Source organism: Ranitomeya variabilis, chromosome 2 (genome assembly GCF_051348905.1).
Source record: "Ranitomeya variabilis isolate aRanVar5 chromosome 2, aRanVar5.hap1, whole genome shotgun sequence".
NCBI classification, from domain to species: Eukaryota; Metazoa; Chordata; class Amphibia; order Anura; family Dendrobatidae; genus Ranitomeya; species Ranitomeya variabilis.
Window position 1 is genome coordinate 465,490,545 of NC_135233.1, and position 19,592 is coordinate 465,510,136.

Below are 19,592 nucleotides of genomic sequence, written 5' to 3' on the forward strand. Positions count from 1 at the left end.
CATACAGGAGGGGGGGTCATTATACAGTATTGAGCATCATGTGTGGCCGTTATACAGTATGGAGAACTGTGTGTGGCCGTTATACAGTATGGAGCACTGTGTGGCCATTATACAGTATGGAGCATCATGTGTGGCCGGCCATTATACACTATGGAGCACCATGTGTGGCCATTATACAGTATGGAGCATCATGTGTGGCCATTATACAGTATGGAGCACTGTGTGGCCATTATACATTATGGAACATCATGTGTGGCCGGCCATTATACACTATGGAGCATCATGTGTGGCCATTATACAGTATGGAGCATCATGTGTGGTCATTATACAGTATGGAGCATCATGTGTGGCCATTATACAGTATGGAGCACTGTGTTGCCATATATAAAACAGTAAAACAGTGTGATCAGCAGTGCTAAATGGGTGTGGTTGGGACGTGGCTATGGATGTGACTAGTTGTGAAATGGGTGTGGTCAGAGGCGTGGCCTAAAATTTGCCGCGGCGCACTACGCGCGCCACAAACTTTTTACCTCCTTCCCTTCTTCAAAAGTTGGGAGGTATGGTACCACATTTGCCAGATCAAGGCAACTGCCGCAAATCCCATAGGGAATGAATGAGGCCGAACGCAGTGTTGCCGTAAGTGATCCGTTACACGGCAGATGCAGAAAAACTGCCGGATCTGCTGCAAAAGGCGACTTTCACATCAGCGATTCTTGCCAAAGTCACTGCCGATAGTGTCATACTCACCAAAGGGGGAGGCAGCACTAAAAGTGCCTAGGGCAGCAGAAACTCTAAATACGGCCCTGCCCACACCATACATCATACACTGACTGATAATCATACACTGACTTCACACTGATACATCACACATCATACAGACATCACACATAATACACTGACATCACACATCATACACTGACATCACACATCATACACTGACATCACACATCATACACTGACATCATACATCACACATCATACACTGAGATCACACACTGACTGATACATCACACATCATACACTGACATTACACATCACACACTGACATCACACATCATACACTGAGATCACACACTGACTGATCCATCACACACTGACTGATCCATCACACACTGACTGATCCATCACACATGAGCCCTCTCCACGCCCTGAGGCCTCTCACTGTCCTCCTCCCCCCATGTGAGCTGATTGCAGCCATGTGAGAGGACACAGGAAACTGTCTCCCAAGAAAGGGACAGCTGGAGCGAGGAGCGCCCGGGACAGCTGCGACTGCCGAGACAGCCCAGGAGGAGGGGACGGCTCTGTACGAGGCGGGAGAGGGAGGAACTGGGAGAGACGGGCAGAAACAAAGGAGAGAAAGAGACGGACAGGAAGCAGGGAAGAGACTGCAGCGGCCGGGAGGACTCCACGTGGGCAGAGACGGCACAGGGCACGGCATGGAGGAGAGCGCCTCAGTGTGAGAGCTGCAGGACGAGACACTTGTGACAGAGAGTGTTCGTTGTCTGCTGACTGCCCGCGGTATGGACTGGTGTCGGGGGTCTCAGTGAGCGCCCTGCTGTCAGCAGTCTCTTCTCCCGGTGACTGTCACTTTTTGCCTGTCTTTGTCTGTCCGGCTGTCACTTGCCCCCTCCTGTCCCCCTGAGCTGTCCCTTCTCCCATGGCCGCGCTCAGCAGCCCCGGCTCGGGGCCCCATCCCACCTCGCCCCGGGTGTACTTCCAGTCCCCGGGAGAGACGGCGGAGGAGCCGGAGAGACGACACCCGGGGAAAGTGACAGTCAAGTACGACCGCAAGGAGCTGAGGAAGAGGCTGCGGCTGGAGGAGTGGATCCTGGAGCAGCTGGTGGGGCTGTACGACTGCCAGGTGAGGGCACATGTCACCTACAAGGGGCACAGCCAGGTGAGGGCACACATGTCACCTACAGGGGGCACAGCCAGGTGAGAGCACACGTCACCTACAGGGGGGCACAGCCAGGTGAGAGCACACATGTCACCTACAGGGGGGCACAGCCAGGTGAGGGCACATGTCACCTACAGGGGCACAGCCAGGTGAGGGCACACGTCACCTACAGGGGGGCACAGCCAGGTGAGAGCACACATGTCACCTACAGGGGGGCACAGCCAGGTGAGAGCACACATGTCACCTACAGGGGGGCACAGCCAGGTGAGGGCACACATGTCACCTACAGGGGGGCACAGCCAGGTGGGGGCACACATGTCACCTACAGGGGGGCACAGCCAGGTGAGGGCACACATGTCACCTACAGGGGGGCACAGCCAGGTGAGGGCACATGTCACCCACGGGGCACAGCCAGGTGAGGGCACACATGTCACCCACAGGGGCACAGCCAGGTGAGGGCACATGTCACCCAAAGGGGGCACTGCCAGGTGAGGGCACATGTCACCCACAGGGTACATTGCCAGGTGAGGGCACACGTCACCCAAAGGGGGCACTGCCAGGTGAGGGCACATGTCACCCATGGGGGCACTGCCAGGTGAGGGCACACATACTGTCCACAGGGTGCACTGCCAGGTGAGGGCTCATATGCCACCCACAGGGGCACTGCCAGGTGAGGGCACACATGCCACCCACAGGGTACATTGCCAGGTGAGGGCACACATGCCTCCCACAGGGGGCACTGCCAGGTGAGGGCACATATACCACTTACAGGATGCACTGCCAGGTGAGGGCACATATGCCACCCACAGGGGGCACTGCCGGGTGAGGGCACTAACAGAGGGCACTGCCAGGTTAGGGTATATATGCCACCCACAGGGGGCACTGCCAGGCTAGGGTATCCATGGCACCCACAGGGGGCACTGCCAGTAGAAGGCACAGACACCACAGGGGCACTGTCAGGTGAGGGCACACATTCCAATAGGGGGCACTGCCAAGGGAGGGCACAAATGCCACCTACAGGGGGCACTGTAATGTAAAAGCACATACATCCATAGGGGCACATGTACCATCCACAGGCTACACTGCCAAGTGAGGGTACAGACTCCCACATGGTACTGCCAGGTTAGGGCAACGCCCACAGAGGGCACTGCCAGCAAGTGGACAAATCCCAGTAATGAGATTGCTAATCGTGTGCTGCACAGTCAATGAGATTATCACTGCCAACACCTAGGACAATAGAAGCGCTGAGCTGGCAGCATGGGTGGGCATCAGTGTCTAATGAATATGCCCTCTGGCCTGGACTGGTATGAGCTGGCAGCGCCCCCTGATGCTGTCCTGAGTCCTAGGAACAGCTGGTGACACCTGTCATCCGCATGTGACTGCCATAAATCGGGAGACATTGAGGAGGGCTGGCATCATGTGGGCATGAAACGAGCTCAGAATAATTAGGGGAATAATCCTCTCTACATTATAACATTATTAGGAAATCACAAAACCTTACAGGGATTTTATAATGACGTCTCGGCGTCGCTCACATGGCAGTTCCCTAATACAAAGCTCTCCTTGGAATCGTCACCACGAGCTGTGGAAGTGACCTCATCCTTCCCGGGATAGATTCAGGAGGATTCCCATCAGTCGGTAGGTTGTGGGCGGATGTGCCATAGATCAGAGTGTGCATTCCCCCTACACCAGTTGAACAGCTCCAAGTTTTATTCCAGGGGATTGTCATATTATTTTACAATATTGATTAAAAAAAAGTAATTTATTTTCCCATTATACATTGCCTGGCAGGGGGTTGTAGACGGCAGCCAAGCCTTGCTAGGTGAATTTTTTTTCCCACTACACAGTGACACGTGCATTATATTTCTTGAGAGAATTGTTTGTATAGCCTTTCCTAATATGATTTTTTTTTATTAAATTATCCCTATAATTCTTAATTGTTAACAGATCCAGTAGGGGAAAAAAACAGATGTAAAAAAAAAAAGGATACAATCCGATACTAAACTGAGAACAACATGTAAATGTATCCATGGAACAGAAACTTTGGTATTTGTTTTGAAAACATTTGTAACTGTTTATCCTGGAGGTTCTCTACCACCTTTGCTGAAAAAAAACTCTGATTTGTTAAATGAATGATAAATCCAATGTCTGATCCGTTTCCCATAGGTGTTAATGTAAAAAAAAAAATGATCTGCTCACTTCCCATTGTCAAAAACAAGAAACAGCGAACGGAACTGATGTCTTTTATTCAGGAAACCTAAAAGCCCATTCAAAAGAAAGCGTCCTGTAACTGAACGATTTGTTTCGGGTTTAATGCTCCCCAAACGGACATAGAACACGACCTAAGATAAAGGCATTGTCCAATCCTACATATGGCAGCAATAAAGCCGGCTACTTATGGCAGCCTGTGGTATATACAGGACCGACAGGGGATCGTAGACGCTCCTCACAGAGGTGCCATTATATCCAGTACAGTATCACTGTGTGGGAGGGTCTCCGTTCATCCCTTGTCAGATCCGTGCCCGTTCTCTACGTGTCCCACCCATCTCTGGAGTGTGGAGTAGTGGAAATTACAGTGATTTCTTCATACTGTGGTGTGGGGCACAGCATGAATCACTCTAAGGGTATGTGCACGCGTAGAATGATCCTCTGCGGATTTTTCCACAGCGGATTTGATAAATCCGCAGGGCAAAAACTGCCCGTTTTTCCTGCGGATTTACCTCGGTTTTTGTGCGGATTCCACTGCGGTTTTACACCTGCGGTTTTCTATTATGGAGCAGGTGTAAAACTGCTGCGGATTCCGCACAAAGAATTGACATGCTGCGGAATGTAAACCGCTGCTCTTCCGCGTGTTTTTTTTTTTTCCGCAGCATGTGCACTGCGGATTGCGTTTCCCATAGGTTTACATTGTACTGTAAACGCATGGGAAACCGCTGCGGATCCGCAGCGTGTGAACATAGCCTAAACGCTGCCTGATTTAACTCTAACATTGCTGAATATACACTCACCGGCCACTTTATTAGGTACACCATGCTAGTAACGGGTTGGCCCCCTTTTGCCTTCAAAACTGCCTCAATTCTTCGTGGCATAGATTCAACAAGGTGCTGGAAGCATTCCTCAGAGATTTTGGTCCATATTGACATGATGGCATCACACAGTTGCCGCAGATTTGTCGGCTGCACATCCCAAAGATGCTCCATACAAGGCAGGATGGATCCATGCTTTCATGTTGTTTACGCCAAATTCTGACCCTACCATCCGAATGTCGCAGCAGAAATCGAGACTCATCAGACCAAGCAACGTTTTTCCAATCTTCTACTGTCCAATTTCGATGAGCTTGTACAAATTGTAGCCTCAGTTTCCTGTTCTTAGCTGAAAGGAGTGGTACCCGGTGTGGTCTTCTGCTGCTGTAGCCCATCTGCCTCAAAGTTCGACGCACTGTGCGTTCAGAGATGCTCTTAGGCCTACCTTGGTTGTAACAGGTGGCGATTTGAGTCACTGTTGCCTTTCTATCAGCTCGAACCAGTCTGCCCATTCTCCACTGACCTCTGGCATCAACAAGGCATTTCCGCCCACAGAACTGCCGCTCACTGGATTTTTTTTCTTTTTCGGACCATTCTCTGTAAACCCTAGAGATGGTTGTGCGTGAAAATCCCAGTAGATCAGCAGTTTCTGAAATACTAAGACCAGCCCTTCTGGCACCAACAACCATGCCACGTTCAAAGGCACTCAAATCACCTTTCTTCCCCATACTGATGCTCGGTTTGAACTGCAGGAGATTGTCTTGACCATGTCTACATGCCTAAATGCACTGAGTTGCCGCCATGTGATTGGCTGATTAGAAATTAAGTGTTAACAAGAAGTTGGACAGGTGTACCTAATAAAGTGGCCGGTGAGTGTATAGCAATAGTAGACACGGCACTCAGGGCTTCTTGGAGGTGCACAAGTTAGGTATCCAACCCGTCAAATATAAGCAATAAATTACTTGGCACTAATCATGCAAAAAGTTCTCCTAAGAGGTGAACAATTTGTTTATTTGGTGCATCCAGTTCAAATTTTAAACGTTTTCGGTCTAATCACAAGACCTTCATCAGAAATCGTTTTTGAATACTGGAAGACACAAAGACTATGTACGGGCCCACAAAGGTGCCGGCGTCGGACGGGGTCCGGAAAGAGAGAGCGCCTGGGACAGTCCCTGGAGCAACGCCACCCCTGCAGCACGGCGCCGTGCGCTCCGAGGTTTCAGCGCTACCGCTCCTGCGAGTATCTCGCCTCTCCTTAGCGCTCATTCCCCGCACCTCTGGACTCCCAGGCGCTCTCTCTTTCCGGACCCCGTCCGACGCCGGCACCTTTGTGGGCCCGTACATAGTCTTTGTGTCTTCCAGTATTCAAAAACGATTTCTGATGAAGGTCTTGTGATTAGACCGAAAACTTTTAAAATTTGAACTGGATGCACCAAATAAACGAATTGTTCACCTCTTATCATGCAAAAAATTCTGAGTGCCAAGTAATTTATTGCTTATTGCTGAATATGTAGCCCCAGTCTACCCTAGAAAAGCGGTGCCCAATGGGGGAAGCAGCAATGACTGTACAACTGATGAAGGGACCTGCGTAGTCTCGAAAGCTTGCAATGTGTTACCATCTTTTCAGTTAGCCATTAAAAGGTATCAACCACTGAGGACTCTCAATTCTAAATATTTTTTGTACAACTGCGGTCATTGTGTCCTCCAGAGCCTAGAAGACTTGGTAACTCACACGTCCGAGTACAGACCATAATATCAGGTAGGTCACCTGACCTGAACGTCACGACTTCATAGGCATATATGAGACTTGAGTTCAGGTCAGGAGATCAGCCCGACCATTATGTGCGTGTGGGGTCCTCCTTCCTCTCTCCCAATGAGAACTCCTGACCATTCAGCCGAGCTAAGGGTTTATGTTTGTAGTATTACCACCGTCCATAAGACCCCGCATCACTGATTTAACCCTTTGCAATGCAGAGTGAAATGTGCAGCTCTTCTGCTCCTTCATCACAATGGTGATGTAAATGTCGGTGCAACATCCCTGCTGCACGGCGCAGATGCACGTGGGAACGTGGCCTCGGAGTACTGCATGGCGGTAGGATCAGGCCACACAGATTTTTGTTTGTATGTCGGTCTGCATAGGAGCTGTACACACGTGGCAGGATGTGTGACCGGCCACCGAGTACATTAGTGGTAATGTCTCCAGAGTGTGTCTATCTAACAGATCATTCTGTATTACGTAGGTGTGCTCCACGCTCCTCTGTACATGGTAACATTCCCTCCTGAGGGGATCCATACAGTATACACACATACCTCATATACTCTAGTGGCAGCAGAGAGGAAGCCGTTAACCCTTACATTCAATTCCTACATCCATGAGAAGTATGACACTCATGTAATAAAAGCTCTCAGCATATTGCAGCCGCCCCGCAACTACTCGCGCTGCATTATAGGAGGGTCTTCCATTTTGGACATCCTCACTTTTGTGTCCTTTTAAGAATTTTTTTTATCCTTTGTGTGCAGTATACAGACCACTGTAAATGGGAATTGAAAATTGCATAAGCGTGGAAGATAGTTAATTGTTCCATAGACCGGACAGATTTCCTGCACGTGATGTGTCTGGTTGCAGGCATGATCTCCAACATCGGAAGATTGGTCGGTTGTACACTTAGTGCAGCCCTGACTATGACTACTAGCGGCATATACGCTATACAGTGCCTAAAAGTAGTATTCAACCCCCTGCAGATTTAGCAGGTTTAATAAGATGCAAATAAGTTAGAGCCTTCAAACTTCAAACAAGAGCAGGATTTATTAACAGATGCATAAATCTTACAAACCAAAAAGTTTTGTTGCTCAGTTAAATTTTTATAAATTTTAAACATAAAAGTGTGGGTCAATTATTATTCAACCCCTAGGTTTAATATTTTGTGGAATAACCTTTGTTTGCAATTACAGCTAATAATCGTCTTTTATAAGACCTGATCAGGCCGGCACAGGTCTCTGGAGTTATCTTGGCCCACTCCTCCATGCAGATCTTCTCCAAGTTATCTAGGTTCTTTGGGTGTCTCATGTGGACTTTAATCTTGAGCTCCTTCCACAAGTTTTCAATTGGGTTAAGGTCAGGAGACTGACTAGGCCACTGCAACACCTTGATTTTTTGCCTCTTGAACCAGGCCTTGGTTTTCTTGGCTGTGTGCTTTGGGTCGTTGTCTTGTTGGAAGATGAAATGACGACCCATCTTAAGATCCTTGATGGAGGAGCGGAGATTCTTGGCCAAAATCTCCAGGTAGGCCGTGCTATCCATCTTCCCATGGATGCGGACCAGATGGCCAGGCCCCTTGGCTGAGAAACAGCCCCACAGCATGATGCTGCCACCACCATGCTTGACTGTAGGGATGGTATTCTTGGGGTCGTATGCAGTGCCATCCAGTCTCCAAACGTCACGTGTGTGGTTGGCACCAAAGATCTCGATCTTGGTCTCATCAGACCAGAGAACCTTGAACCAGTCAGTCTCAGAGTCCTCCAAGTGATCATGAGCAAACTGTAGACGAGCCTTGACATGACGCTTTGAAAGTAAAGGTACCTTACGGGCTCGTCTGGAATGGAGACCATTGCGGTGGAGTACGTTACTTATGGTATTGACTGAAACCAATGTCCCCACTGCCATGAGATCTTCCCGGAGCTCCTTCCTTGTTGTCCTTGGGTTAGCCTTGACTCTTCGGACAAGCCTGGCCTCGGCACGGGAGGAAACTTTCAAAGGCTGTCCAGGCCATGGAAGGCTAACAGTAGTTCCATAAGCCTTCCACTTCCGGATGATGCTCCCAACAGTGGAGACAGGTAGGCCCAACTCCTTTGAAAGGGTTTTGTACCCCTTGCCAGCCTTGTGACCCTCCACGATCTTGTCTCTGATGGCCTTGGAATGCTCCTTTGTCTTTCCCATGTTGACCATGTATGAGTGCTGTTCACAAGTTTGGGGAGGGTCTTAAATAGTCAGAAAAGGCTGGAAAAAAAGATAATTAATCCAAACATGTGAAGCTCATTGTTCTTTGTGCCTGAACTACTTCTTAATACTTTAGGGGAACCAAACAGAATTCTGGTGGGTTGAGGGGTTGAATAATAAATGACCCTCTGAAAAGACTTTTCACAATTTTTTTTAAAAAATAAACAAAGAAATAACATTATTTTTTGCTGCAGTGCATTTCACACTTCCAGGCTGATCTACAGTCCAAATGTCACAATGCCAAGTTAATTCCAAATGTGTAAACCTGCTAAATCTGCAGGGGGTTGAATACTACTTGTAGGCACTGTATGTGCCGGTCTGTGTGGTCAGGATGTCTCAGGGAGCCTTAGGAGTGTAACCCAAGTCATCCATGGTGTTTGTAGTGCTCGTGTATGACTGTAACGCTGCGTGTCACTGGGTATAAGTCTCGTCAGGACACATTTTCTGGCTGTGAATGTGTTTAGCTGAGCATTTTTGAGCTGTAAATGTTTTAACAAGCGTAGAGCCTTTCTCTCACCGCCATCACATTCACATCCCCACTTCACACCGTGGAACAGGCTACAATGAATAATCCATCTCTTCTGCGCAAACGAGTTGGACGTAGGTGTGCTATGAGACCGGCATGGCGTGAGCGATACAGTAAGGGATACAGACAATCGGATGCTATAGGGACGCCTTAAGGTTACTTGTTACGTCGAGCCTTGGTCTCTGCAGAGGGACCAGTGACTTGGTGCAATGTGGCTAAATTCCCACAATGCAAAAGTGCATTTTCTGCAGCACATTCACTTGTAGGACAGGGGTCTCAAACTGCATTCCTCGAGGGCCGCAAATTATGCATGTTTTCAAGATTTCCTTAGCATTGCACAAGGTGCTGTAATCATTATCTGTGTAGGTGATTAAATTATCATCTGTGCAGTACAAGGAAATCCTGAAAACATGACCTGTTTGCGGCCCTTGAGGAATGCAGTTTGAGAGGTCTGCTGTAGGGGATAAACAAGTGTGCACATATGATTATACTCCTCACCCACTTAAAGAAGTTGTGCAGCACTTCCTAAGAAGGAATGAATGGTCAAACGTGCACTGTCGCTCCATTATAATGCTGATCGATGCGGGTCCCAGCGATAAACTTGCTTCCACTGGACAAACCCTTTAACTGTATGTAATAGTATGCAGGTACTGAGTGTGTCACCACAGAACAGACAGACCAACAGTTGAGGGGTTTATTAACAGGAATCAGGTTCTCCTCGCAGGGAGGAAGCAGTGGAATATAACTAACAATATAACAGTGCAAAAATATGGGAGTCAAACAGTATAACAGTTGAAAACGGAATTTCTTGGGAAAAACACTTATCAGTCTGATGAGGACTTGCTTGAAGGGTCGTCTTCTCCAATGTAGGCGCCGAGATACAGCAGCACTTGTCCCTCTGTTGTCCGTGGGCTGAGTAGTCTGTAGGAACCCGCTGCCTGGGGTTTCGGGAGTTAATGTGATATACACCGGCTTTAAGTCTTTAGCTTTTACAGCACAGCCTATCCCGGAAAAACGATGGTCAGTCTATTATTAAGTCTCTCAACAGGAATCAAGGGCTCTGCACTGGTATCCTGGGTATCAGGGGTCACAGTCTCTGCACGGGCCACTCTCCCTGCATGGGTGTCAAGGCGCTCCTCTCCAGTCACAACAGAGTCTGCTTTCATGTACTCACAAGATGCAGTCTTTTTGGGCGATCTCCCTGTATTTGTTCTCTGACCGGGAGCTCTCTCTTTCCCGGGGCGCAGCTGCTTCCTGCTCTGACCTCTGCTCATGCTTTCCCGCTCTCTGCCCGGCTTCCTTCCTGTCCCGGTCTCTAAGTCTGCCCCCTGGAGAACCTGTAGCACAGCTCAATGGTTCCAGTTATGGAGCCGAGATGGTAACCGCCCCCGAACTCTTCTTGTGCTTCACCTCCTTACATTCCCCCCCTCTTTCTGCTCGCCATTCCACGGGCGAGATTTTCAGGAGTTCCTGTTGGTAATCTTCCACTCCTTGCACAATCTGCTGCCAAGTGAACTCGTCCTGATTGTAGCGAACGGGGGGTACACCAGCCGTTGAACGTTCAGAGAGTCTCAAATCAACAGGGGCGGTGGTGTCAACTGCTGTGGGAGGAGTCGAGGTTTCCTCTGATACGTTGGTAGTTTCAGTCACCAGCTCGGTTTCTGGGTTCCCTGGGAGAGATTGGAGTCTTCCACATTAACACTGATCACTGGCGCAGCCGGTGGGGGCACTGGAGCCAATTGGACTGATTCGGGATCTCGAGACAAACATGGACGCAACATATTCTCGTGCAGTGTGCGGGTGGGAGTCTCCTCTTCCGTTTTGGGCTGGACCTCATAAACGGGACCCCTGTTGCCGAGCCACCGCTTCACTCGGTACGGCCTTTTCTCCCACCGGTACTCTAGTTTGTTGTGTGGGTGCTTTTCCCTCACTAAGACTCGGTCTCCAGGCCACAGGGCTGTCTCCTTTTGAGGAGCTACCTGGGGATGCTCCAATTCTTGCAGCCGATTCTGCACTAGACGTTGAATTGTCCGCAGCCGACGACGATGTTCTTGAACCCAGGAGTACACCCCCGTCCGTGGGTTCCAGCTCTGCCAGCCCCTTCCCGGGTCGGCCAAAGAACAAAGAGTAGGGGGTGAATCCAGTGGTGCTGTGTTTCCGATTGTTATACGCCCACACCAGTTCAGGGACGAACTCGGTCCACTTCGCCTTCTGGTCCTCTTCCAGTGTCCTCAGCATTTGAATCAGAGTGTGGTTAAATCTTTCACAAGCCTCATTCCCCTGTGGATGATAAGGAGTGGTCCAGGACTTATCGATTTTGTACAGCTGGTGCAGCTCCTCCATCACTCTTCCGAGGAAGCGGGCCCCTTGATCAGAATGGATGCACTTGGGCACCTGTGTGAAGTGTTTGCAAATTGCGTGAGCAGCAGACTCGGCAGTCTGGTCCCGCGTGGGCGTCACTACGGCAAATTTAGTAAAGTGGTCTATCACTAAACAATGCTCATAGCCTTGGTGTGCTGGTCCAATTGTCAAGTAATCCTTAGTTCCTTAGGTGGGGATGATAAAATAGGCGCTCTTTACCACTGGAAATTTTTTTTCTGGCCCAAAGTGTGTTTTTTTTTCTCATGTGCTTCCTTAGCCACCTGATCTATCAAGGATAAGGGAATCACCGTCTGCCATACAAGACTGGGTTCTGTTTGCAGTAATACCTTCCGGTACAGGATACCATCCCGCAACTGGAGCCTCTCCCACTGGCGTAACATCTTCAGTACTTCAGGTGACATGGACCTCCTCTCGTGCCGATTGGGCATTTAAGACACGACCCACCTTCTCAACTGAGCTAGCTCCGGATCCTCCTGCTGCACTCGGACCCACTCATTGCGGGGTTGCTCCAGCAAATTCACACATGCCTCTTCCTGTTCAGTTTCCCGCGTCGCCGCCAACGTCCTGGCAGTCTCTCCAAAACCTGGAACCTCCACATCTTCCAGTTCCTCATCCTGGCTGGGTGCTGGTTTGCAATAGTTTACTCGGGAGAGGGCATCCGTATGAACATTCTCAGCTCCTCTTTTATACAAAATTCTGTATTGGAACTTGGCCATTTAGGCTACCCAACGTTCTAGGGCTCCTAACTTTGGCATTCTCGAGATGGTCCAACGGATTGTTATCGGTGCATATATGAACTTCTGAGCCAGCCAGATATTCTGCAACAGCGCCAACAACTCCAGTTTAAACGAACTGTAGTTTTCTGGATTCTTTTCCGAGTCATGCAAAGACCGACTGGCGTATGCGATGACGCGCTCTTTTCCGTCCTGCATCTGCGATAGTACGGCCCCGAGGCCTTGCAGGCTCCCATCAGTGTGCAAGATGAACGGCTGCGTGAAGTCGACGTAGGCCAGCATGGGGGCCTCCGTCAAAGCCTTCTTCAATGCCAAGAATGCCTCTTCCTGATGCTTCCCCCACTGTATGTTCCTGTTTTTGGCGCAAGACGGCACTCCCCTCAACAACTCCTGGAGTGGATTAGCAAGGCGCGTAAAGTCTTTTATGAAGCGTCTGAAGTATCCTGTGAGTCCCAGGAACGCACGCACATCTTTCACAGTTTTTGGAGTTGGCCACTCTTGTACCACAGCGATCTTCTCCTTGGAAGGCCTCACCCCCTTAGCAGAGACAACATGTCCTAAGTATTCAATCTCCGTATGGAAGAGGTGACATTTCTGGGGTTTCACTTTCAAGCCGTACTTCTGTAGCTGACTCAGAACTTGCTCTGGCCTCTGCAGATGCTCATCAAAGGTGGGGGCAAAGACGATGATATCATCCAAGTAAATCAAAGTGGCTTCAAAGTGCAGGTCTCCCAGACATCTCTCCATGAGTCGCTGAAATGTTCCTGGGGCGTTTGCTAGGCTGAAGGGCATCCGGTCGAACTCATACAGTCCCATCAGAAGGATGAAAGCCGTCTTGGCTCGGTCTTGCTCAGACTTGGGCACCTGCCAGTAGCCGCTGGCCACGTCTAACGTGGAGAAATATCTGGCATTCCCTAGTGCTGTCAGGGACTCTATCTTGGGCAGTGGGTTCGAGTTCCACACTGTGCAAGCGTTGAGCCAGCGATAGTCCACACAGAACCGCAAGGACCCGTCTTTGTTTCTCATCACCAAGACTATAGGGGCAGCCCACGGGCTCTGACTCTCGCGTATAACTCCCTTCTTCAACATATGTGACAGCATTCCCTTCACCTCCTGGTACATCTGTGGGGGTATTTGGCGGTACTGTTCCCGGATTGGTGCCGCATCCCCGGTGGGTATCTCGTGGGTGATGGCTGTGGTACGTCCAAAGTCATTTTCATCTTTGGCGAACACCTCCTGATATTTCCCCAATAAGGCTTCCACCGGAGGTACCTGCTGCGGAGTAAGTTCTGAGAGCTCCGCCCTCATGCGTTCCAGTATCTGGCGCCCTTCTTGCAGTAACCTGGGGTCCGGACCTGCCTCCGCTTTGACGGTCACCAGCCACGGATCTTCTGGCCTTGCGGTCAGCTGTACCGCCTCAGTTGGAACTAGCTCATCAGGGAGGCCCAGGACTTGGGCGACTTCGCTTCTGGGGGGCAAAGTTGCATCTGTGCATAGGTTCCATCCCGCACGGTAGCCAAGGACCGCGCGACCAATATTCCTGACGGCAGCTGGTCGACTGCTGGGCTCAATTTGGACTTCGACCCCCTTCCAGCGGGACACCAGTTCGTGTTCGATGGTTGGCTCCACCGGGGACACCATCGGGCAATGTGGCCGGGTTCTCCACAGGTGTAGCATGTCAGAGGGCTTCTCCTCCTGGTAGTTTCACCCTCCCTTCAGGGGGCAGCTTCTCTGTCTCGCACCAGAGGGCCAAGTCCTTCTGCCAGAGTTCTTCTGGAGGCCGCCATTTCTTCACAGACCTGTCTAATCTCCATTCTCAGGTCCTCCACCCACTGGGGGATATTGTCTGCGGTGTGGTTACCTCCCCGCTCCACACCCTTCCCACCAGCCCACGTCACTCCATATTCTTGTTCTCGCACCCGCGCCTCACTGCCAATCTCAGAGAAAGTCATGTCTGGCTTTACTCACATGTTCTCTTGCAAGGCCTGTTTCATCATTGCGTCACGTAGTCCCGTCACCAGCTGATCCCTGAGCACCACATCAACTGACCCAACCCCTACACCATCCTTTTGTCTGTTAGCAGTGTGAAGTTCTTGTAGAGCGTTCATGCATTGGGTCACGGTCTCCCCCTCTCGTTGTATCCGGTGAAACAGTCGCATGCAAAGTTCCCCTACGTCAGTGAGGTCCCCATGCGTCTCCTCAAGTATGCGCAGCACTTTGTCCAGGGTATCTCTCTCCCAGGGGGACCTATGCATGACAGAATCCCGCGCCTCCCCCTCCAGGGCCATCAATGCAATTTCTGCCTCCAGGGCTGGTGTCATGGGATGCATCCGCATCATTCCCCGGATACGCTCCGTCCAACTGCACAGCATTACATTGTTCCCAGTGAACTTTGGCAAATTATTCAACATGGCTCCCAGGGAAATGCTAGACCTGGGAGCTTCCCCAGCTGCTTGCTCTGCCCTTTCTGTGCTACCGTGTGACATCCTGCCGACTACACCAAGTGTAATAGTATGCAGGTACTGAGTGTGTCACCATGGAACATACAGACCAACAGTTGAGGGGTTTATTAACAGGAATCAGGTTCTCCTCGCAGGGAGGAAGCAGTGGAATATAATTAACCATATAATGGTACAAAAATATGGGAGTCAAACAGTATAACAGTTGAAAACGGAATTTCTTGGGAAAAACACTTATCAGTTTGAGGACTTGCTTGAAGGGTCGTCTTCTCCAACGTAGGCACCGAGATACAGCAGCACTTGTCCCTCTGTTGTCCGTGGGCTGAGTAGTCTGTAGGAACCCGCTGCCTGGGGTTTCGGGAGTTAATGTGATAAACACGGGCTCTGAGTGTTTAACTTTTCCAGCACAGCCCATCCCGGAAAAACGATGGTCAGTCTATTATTAAGTCTCTCAACAGGAATCAAGGGCTCTGCACTGGTACCGTGGGTACTAGGGGTCAGTCTCTGCACGGGCCACTGTCTCCGCACGGGTGTCCAGGCGCCCCTCTCCAGTCACAGCAGAGTCTGCTTTCATGTACTCACAAGATGCAGTCTTTTTGGGCGATCTCCCTGTATTTGTCCTCTGACCGGGAGCTCGCTCTCTTTCCCGGGGCGCAGCTGCGTCCTGCTCTGACCGCTGCTCACGCTGCTCTGACCGCTGCTCACGCTCCTTTCCCTCTCTCTGCCCGGCTTCCTTCCTGTCCCGGTCTCTAAGTCTGCCCCCTGGGGAACCTGTAGCACAGCTCAATGGTTCCAGGCATGGAGCCGAGAAGGTAACCGCACAAAACCAAACACTAATTATTAGCTAAAGGTCAGGAAAATCCAGACTGTAAACAAGCGACCTTAAATCTTCAAAGATATACCAGATAAAACACAACTTTTAATAAATATCCTTAAAACCATGAAAAACAACCACTTAGTCACAAGAGGACTGCAGCAGGGTGGGAGACATAGGCAAAAAAGTGCAAAACAGTGCAGAAAATTGTGCAAAGTGAACATAAAATACCTCACTAGGCTGCTCCCTGCTTACTCAAAGCCTACCTAACTGTGGGGGTTGGCACCCTACTGTACAGCGGAATAGGCGCCCCCACTCCACGGCGGCTGTCCCTTACGGACTCTATTAATAGCTAATGAGGCAGGAAAATAATTATACAGCAATGGTGACCAGATCAACAAACATAAGATATCAACAAAATTGGTCCACCAAAGCACACCCAAAATTGATAAGGTATAGCAGCTAGTAAGGAAAGATACTTAAGTTTCATGATGTCATAACGCCTCTACGTGTTTCACCTATTCAGGATCTTCAGGAGGCTAAAGATATATGGATGCTTCATGGAGTCCTCTTGTGACTAAGTTATAGCCATATTGGCCTTGTCCTATCCCTATTTTCATGTTGTATGATTGATAGTACTAATGGCACATCAGCCTAGACTATAACAGGAGATTTAGGGACAGACTACGAGGAGCGGGGGGCGCCAATCTCGAAATAATCTAGGGTGCCAACCTCCGCTGTTAGGTAGTTTTTATCAGGGGCTGCAATAGGGCTGATGTTAGGGAGCACGGTTGTTTGTTGTGTGTAATTGTGGTTGTTTTTCATGGTTTTAAGGATATTTATTAAAAGTTGTGTTTTATCTGGTATATCTTTGAAGATTTAAGGTCGCTTGTTTACAGCCGAGAAGGTAACCGCCCCCGAACTCTTCTTGTGCTTCACCTCCTTACATGTACGTTTAGTTTGCCTACTTCTGTATAAGCACATATATTCATAGCACTTATATGGTGCCATTTTTTGTAGAGATTGTCATACACATCAGTCCTCGGCCTGACAATTCATTTCCTTATCTCGTACATATATGCTAGAGAAATGTTTGAGGAACGTTATTATAATGAGAAAACGGATTATAACGTTGGGTTTGAATGAGCGCGGAATTTGCCAGGACTGCCATCGGTGCCAATCAGAGAGATACCATCATGCATTATATCATTTTTCTGACCCTAACATTTACAAAACTTATTTGGGATGATTAAAAAGACTTTATAGCTGTTTTTTAGGTTTGTGTGAACCAGGCTGAATTGAGTGACATTAATTGATTTGTAAGTTAATACTTTTCCATATGCACTTACTTTCCATTATGGATGTATGATTTTTCCACACTTAGGATCATTATGACGTTCCGTTATTGAGTTCAGCCTCAGTGATATTTTTCCTGTACTGGTGCTGTATATTATACAATCCTGCATCCCTGCAGCTAATTCATCAAAATGGATTTTCAGAATTATATTATGATTAACAGATACCCAACTAATCCCGGATGGGAGACTTTGGCCTTTCCCCAGTGCCCCTACCGTGATAGCAGTACACAAGGTGTCAGTTACCCTGATGAGCGGGCAGGGCTGTAGTGTCAGGCCATGTGTGCCCAGCTGTGATCATGTCAGCATTTCACGCTGGCAATGAGCGACTTATATTTTCTCTGTGGAATTTTGCAGCCCCCCTCCTCTCCCTTTGTCCTGAATTTCTTTACATTTGACCTCCGGAACATGTGACAGTCGCCCTGATATGCCTCGTAGACCATTGCTTCCTTGTTGTGGGTTTTATATATGAAATGTCTTGTTTTCACAGGAAGAAGAAATCCCAGAACTGGAAATTGATGTGGATGAATTATTAGATATGGAAACTGATGAACAGAGGGGTGAGAGGGTGAAGGTAAGTGGCCGTTCTGTAGAGATGGCTGCGACGTGTCCTGGAACATCTCAGATGTCTGACCTCGGTCTTCATTCTTTGCAGGAACTTCTTAATGACTGTTACAAACCAACTGAGGTGAGTGGACGTCTCTCCGCTTCACGTCTGGGTGGTAGATTTATAACTGGTATCTCTTTACCCTCTAAAGCCTACCGACATTTTTTGTTTGTTACATTTTTTCTTCGTCTTCCAAGTCATAACTTTTTTACACTTTTCCATCCACATAGCCATAGGACGGCTTTTTTTTTTTTTTTTTATACACGTTCTTGTACGGAGCATGCTGGTCTCCCCTGAAGCTCAGCCTGTGCTTCACAGCGGCACCAAGATGGCAAGGCAACACGGGGGGGGGAGGGGAGATGAATAGGTGCACAAATGTCCCAACATGGCTATGCCACTTTACTGCTGCTGTCAGTCAATGGCCACAGCAGAGATAGCGTTTGTCAACTGGTAGTGGATTTTGTATGTCTGTCCTGTGTGGAGTGGGTGCAGCTCCTGAGCCTGCTCCATGCTTTTTACTGACGAGGGGCAATACCCTGGAACATTGTTTCTGCAAATTGAAATTCTGGTTTGGCTTTGATCCCAAGTCATGTGGCAAGGCTAGTTAAAGGGTCAATATTAACTTTTAGGATCGCTGCTTCTAATAGGTGGAACGAGAGATCTAGTCCTCTTCCTCTGTGAAGAGACAATTTGCATATTTAATTTCCCAGAGGAGCAGGCATGGCTGATAAGTCTCCTCACTCTGACAGGCCAGGTTTGGCTTGTCACTCTCCCCAAGGAGAACCATTACTCCTTAAATCACATACCAGCTGAAATTTTGATAAAGTGTAAGGGTATGTGTCCACATTCAGGATTGCATCAGGATTTGGTCAGGATTTTACGTCAGTATTTGTAAGCCAAAACCAGGAGTGGGTGATAAACGCAGAATTGGTGCATGTGTTTCTATTATACTTTTCCTCTAATTGTTCCACTCCTGGTTTTGGCTTACAAATACTGATGGAAAATCCTGACCAAATCCTGAACGTGGACACATACCCTAAAGGCCTCCAGCCAAAGAGAATGGTAAAGCCAATGATTTTTGTCTGCCAAATTTCGGCATTATTTTGATGGAGCCCTGTAGGCACAAAGAGCACATTTAAATATATGGATATCCCACAGAGGTGCTTTTCACACCCCATTTTTTCTAGGCATATCCGATATATACTCATGTGTGCCCCAGTAAATGTGTATATATATTTTTTTATTTCACTGTATGGGAAGATGCAGTCTACTACAGTTTCTGACTCAGAGACGCAGAATAAAACAATTACCATGCAATATCTGCTATTTACAGTGGGAGTCAATGACTGTAGGGTGGCACGTCAGAAGCTTATGTTGGGCAATACTCTATAGTGCCAATATATCAAACCCCCCTCTCACCCCCCCCCCCCCCCCAAAAAAAAGTCTACTGACCCTAAGCGGTGTGTCATGGATTTTTTTTTTTTTCCAAAACCAATCGGTGATTTGCATGTAATGGAAGATCATACTAATTCCAGTGTGTCATCATACAGGCCTTTATTTCTGGATTACTGGAGAAGATACAGGGAATGCAGAAGCTGAGTACTCCCCAGAAGAAGTGATGGATGCACTGATGGAACATGGCACCTCCCTATCGTCATGGTAGAAGTGCAGAATCGCAGGGTCACAGGCTGCCCCTGCACTCAGGGTGTGGGTAGGGGATGGGGTGCAGGGGAGCCGTTTTTTTATATGACTATTTTGTAGAAATCTTTTTTTTAACTAAATAAAACTGTAATTAAGT

At 48.8% G+C, this 19,592-nt stretch overlaps 1 protein-coding gene across 1 annotated transcript; it reads left to right on the plus strand.

Annotated features, from left to right (window-relative positions):
* Positions 1-1,216: 1,216 nt before the first annotated feature.
* On the plus strand, positions 1,217-19,592 carry PPP1R14B (protein phosphatase 1 regulatory inhibitor subunit 14B). The gene is made up of 4 exons (XM_077287591.1): positions 1,217-1,861; positions 17,678-17,761; positions 17,843-17,875; positions 19,345-19,592. Exons 1-4 carry the CDS (start codon positions 1,658-1,660, stop codon positions 19,411-19,413), a joined length of 390 nt encoding a protein of 129 aa, XP_077143706.1. The 5' UTR covers positions 1,217-1,657; the 3' UTR covers positions 19,414-19,592.

Coding starts and splice junctions, on each gene's coding strand:
- PPP1R14B (XM_077287591.1), top strand. CDS start 1,658: ATGGCCGCGCTCAGCAGCCCCGGCTCGGGGCCCCATCCCACCTCGCCC. Junction 17,762..17,842: donor AGAGGGGTGAGAGGGTGAAG/GTAAGTGGCCGT, acceptor CATTCTTTGCAG/GAACTTCTTAATGACTGTTA. Junction 17,876..19,344: donor ACTGTTACAAACCAACTGAG/GTGAGTGGACGT, acceptor GTCATCATACAG/GCCTTTATTTCTGGATTACT.